Source organism: Volvox carteri, assembly GCF_000143455.1.
Source record: "Volvox carteri f. nagariensis unplaced genomic scaffold VOLCAscaffold_23, whole genome shotgun sequence".
Classification (NCBI taxonomy): Eukaryota; Viridiplantae; Chlorophyta; class Chlorophyceae; order Chlamydomonadales; family Volvocaceae; genus Volvox; species Volvox carteri.
Window position 1 is genome coordinate 1166650 of NW_003307566.1, and position 3183 is coordinate 1169832.

The 3183-nt window shown below is 61.0% G+C and overlaps 1 protein-coding gene across 1 annotated transcript in view; it reads left to right on the top strand.

The window, feature by feature from the left end:
- Nucleotides 1-3183, top strand: part of VOLCADRAFT_91942 (uncharacterized protein) — a gene marked incomplete at both ends in the record, with an annotated part of 13902 nt that overhangs the window by 7487 nt on the left and 3232 nt on the right. Inside the window, 5 exons of the mRNA XM_002951309.1 lie at nt 310-366; nt 631-1319; nt 1903-2504; nt 2622-2661; nt 2955-3069. Of these exons, the coding sequence (XP_002951355.1) occupies nt 310-366; nt 631-1319; nt 1903-2504; nt 2622-2661; nt 2955-3069 (1503 nt within the window). The remainder of the gene's footprint in view (nt 1-309; nt 367-630; nt 1320-1902; nt 2505-2621; nt 2662-2954; nt 3070-3183) is intronic.

The following is a 3183-nucleotide window of genomic DNA, read 5'->3' on the forward strand; positions in this document are numbered from 1 at the left end:
TATGTGTGTATGTGTGTGTATGTGTGTGTATGTGTGTCTGTGTGTGTGTGAGTGTGTGTGTGTGAGTGTGTGTGAGTGAGTATGTGCCCCCTCAGTGTGACCACGGTTGGTGGTAACTTCTAAACCCTAATAACCCCTCCGCGGACAGTAGTAATTTCTAAGATTCCTGTAACTTCTCTAAGATTTCCGGATGCAGTATCTGCCTATTAATCCGATTGCGGAGTGCCTTTCCCTCTACCCCTCCCGGTATGATGTGGGGCTTCAGTCGTCGTCTGTGGTTCGCCTCACCCCTCTGCGGGTCCCTCTCAGCTCGCATCAGCCGCCATCATCGCCGTCGTGGCCATCATCATCATGATTATTACACACGTCAGCATTACCGTTATCGGAACGCGAATAACGACCATAACTTACAACTGCCATTCCGCCGCCAAAACCTCCAACTAACTGCAGATCAGCGCTTCTGCGAGCCCTGCTCGTCCGGTCTTCCCCGCCATCGCGGCGATGACGGCGGCGGCAGCAGCAGCAGCAGCAGCAGCCGGAAGCAGCGGCGGCAGTAGCAGCTATGTTCCGCCGGATTTCGTGTCGACGGGTGGCGCCGCCAACTGTAGAGTCCCTCGTACGGCTGCAGAGCCCCGGGCACCGGACGCCGATGCCGACACCGACACAGCTACAGCCGGCGGTGTACGGCCACACGTCAGCAGCCATGCGCTACTGCTGTCTCCTTGTACGGACCGCTCCGGGATGACGACGCCGCTCTTCAGCTCGCCGCCGCCGCCGTCGGTAGGGGTAGGCAGGGGGGACGGCGTCAGGGGCGCCGAAGGCCGCGGAGCAGGTATTGCGTCGACGACGGCGGCGAACACGGTGAACGCGGCGGAGGCGGCGGAGGCGATTAAGATTTGGTGGGCCGAGGGGCAAGGCGGCGGCGCTCTGGGGCAGATCCCGGGCAGCGGCGAGAGAAGAGGGGATCTGCGTTTGGGTGAAGGAGCCTCGGCGGCGGCGGAGCGCTTTCATGCTGTACGGCAGGCCGTCGACGGAGAAGCAGCGGCGGCAGCGGCGGCGGCAGTGGCGGCAGTGGCGGGACCGTCTGAATCCGGTGCGGGTAGCGTGGTCGATGGCCGCCGCCGTCGCAGCGCCGGCGGCGGCGGCGGTGGCGGCGTTCTCAGGGCGGGGGGGATTGATTCGTATTCTGGCAGCGAAGGCGGCGGCAGCGGCGGGTACGACAGCGCCGCCAGCGGCAGCCGTGAGCCGTCTTTAGCGGCGGAGTCGGCACCTTCAGAGCTTTCCTTCAACAGCCTCCTGGGCCCTGCGAGTTTTAAATCGTGAGTGGGTTGTTGTTGTTATTGTTATGAGCGGCGTGAAGGGACGCGGGTGTTCTGTGCAGCAGTCAAAATCAGGATTAGATTGAAGATGAAGGGTCGGGATGCTCTCGCTATATATATATACGTCTACAGCGTCACTAACTGCCGTACTTAATATTTAGTCAATATATTTCGTCGATATAACGACTAACGGCTAACGACTAAATTTGTACCTCCATAAGTATATAATTCCTATTCCTAAAGTCAGGGCTTGGGATTGGCAACTGGATTTGGGTTTGGATTTGGAAGTTTAAAAGTTTGATTCATGTCGCCATGGTGCGAAAACCAGCTCGTCGTTTTTGGCGAGGTTTTTGCGATGTGTTGCGATGTGTTGGTAACAAGTTTGAATTCAAGTTGATATAGGCTATAGGCCTAGGACCTCTTGAGCTCAGCGCCTCAGCTCGGCCACTGGGTGGGTGGGCTGGACGCGATCTCCCGCAGCCGCGGCTGCCGTACTGATGTCGTACCAAGATAAAACTATCGACTTACATCCGTTCATATTGCTGCTATTATGCGGCCGTCTGCTATTACGCACGTCCCCCAGAGCTCAGTCACGTGCTTTCAGTAGGGCGGGGTCTTCTAGCAGCTTCGGATCAGGGCGCGGCAACGGCAACGGCAACGTCAACGTCAACGGCGTTCTCGCCGACAGCGGCGGCAGCGGCGCGGCGTCGCCGCCGGTGGGCCTGCTGCCGTACTTGGAGGAGGACGTTGCGGCGGAGGCCGACGTCAGCTGCGAGCCAGACATCCCCAACTTAGATCCCCAATCCCAGCGGATGGCTGCCGGACGCCAGCCCGCTCCATTGCGTACGACAGAGCCCCTGGCGGCGGCGGCGGCGGCGGCGATCGCCGTCACTGCTGGGCCTGCAGGTGGTTCGCCTCCGCTGCCGAAGCCGTTGCATGACGACAGCCTCCGTACACAGCAGGGTGCCGGCAAGTTGTCGACGCCGTCAGCGCAGACTGCGGGCTCTCAGGAACCCCCGACGGCGGGATTGGAAGCACGACACGCCTCTATCGCCGCCGGCAACGGCGCCTCCGCTGCCGCGGCGACGGCGACGGCGGCGGCAGCAGCTGCTGCGGCGGCTTCTCCCGGCGCTGCGGCGACGNACGCCGTCAACGGCAGGTGTCCGACTACCGGCAGTGGCGGAGGTAAGGTGGCAGGAACTAATGGAGGCGCTCGGGAACAACAGCGCGGCGCGCCGCCGCCGCCGCCGCCGCCGCTGGTCGTCGTCGCGTCCGCCGCTAACCCGCCGCCACCGCCGCCAGTGATATCAGCGCGCCACCGCCTTGACCCCCGCAAGCACCAGTGAGTTGTTGGCAGTTAACGGTTAGAGTTTACAACGAAACGCAGTTAACGTTGTTGCCGTACATGGTTGGAGGATTAATGGTTTCGGAGGTGCATACACCCCCGGCGATGGTGCAGTTTACCCGCCATATGTACGGCGATCGGGCTCCACCCGAGTACTGATTTGCGCTCTCTCACTCTTCTCTCCCTCACCCTCCCCTAAAACACGCACACACACACGCACACACGCACACACGCACACACACACACACACACGCACGCACGCACACACACGCCCCCCTAAAACACCCCAGGTTCCTGTGTCTCAACATGGCCTGGATCCCGGGCATCTTGGCTCTCACGGACTGCACCATGGGACTGGCCTCGGGCATGACCATCAAGTTCTTCCCGATATTCTTCAAGGACGAGGTAGGGTTTCAGGGCTTCAGGCTCGTTCTCCAGCAGGGTCTTTCTCCACCCCTCCCCACGTTGCCGCGGCGATGACTGCAAACCCACGGGTCACTACGGGTCACTACCTAAGGA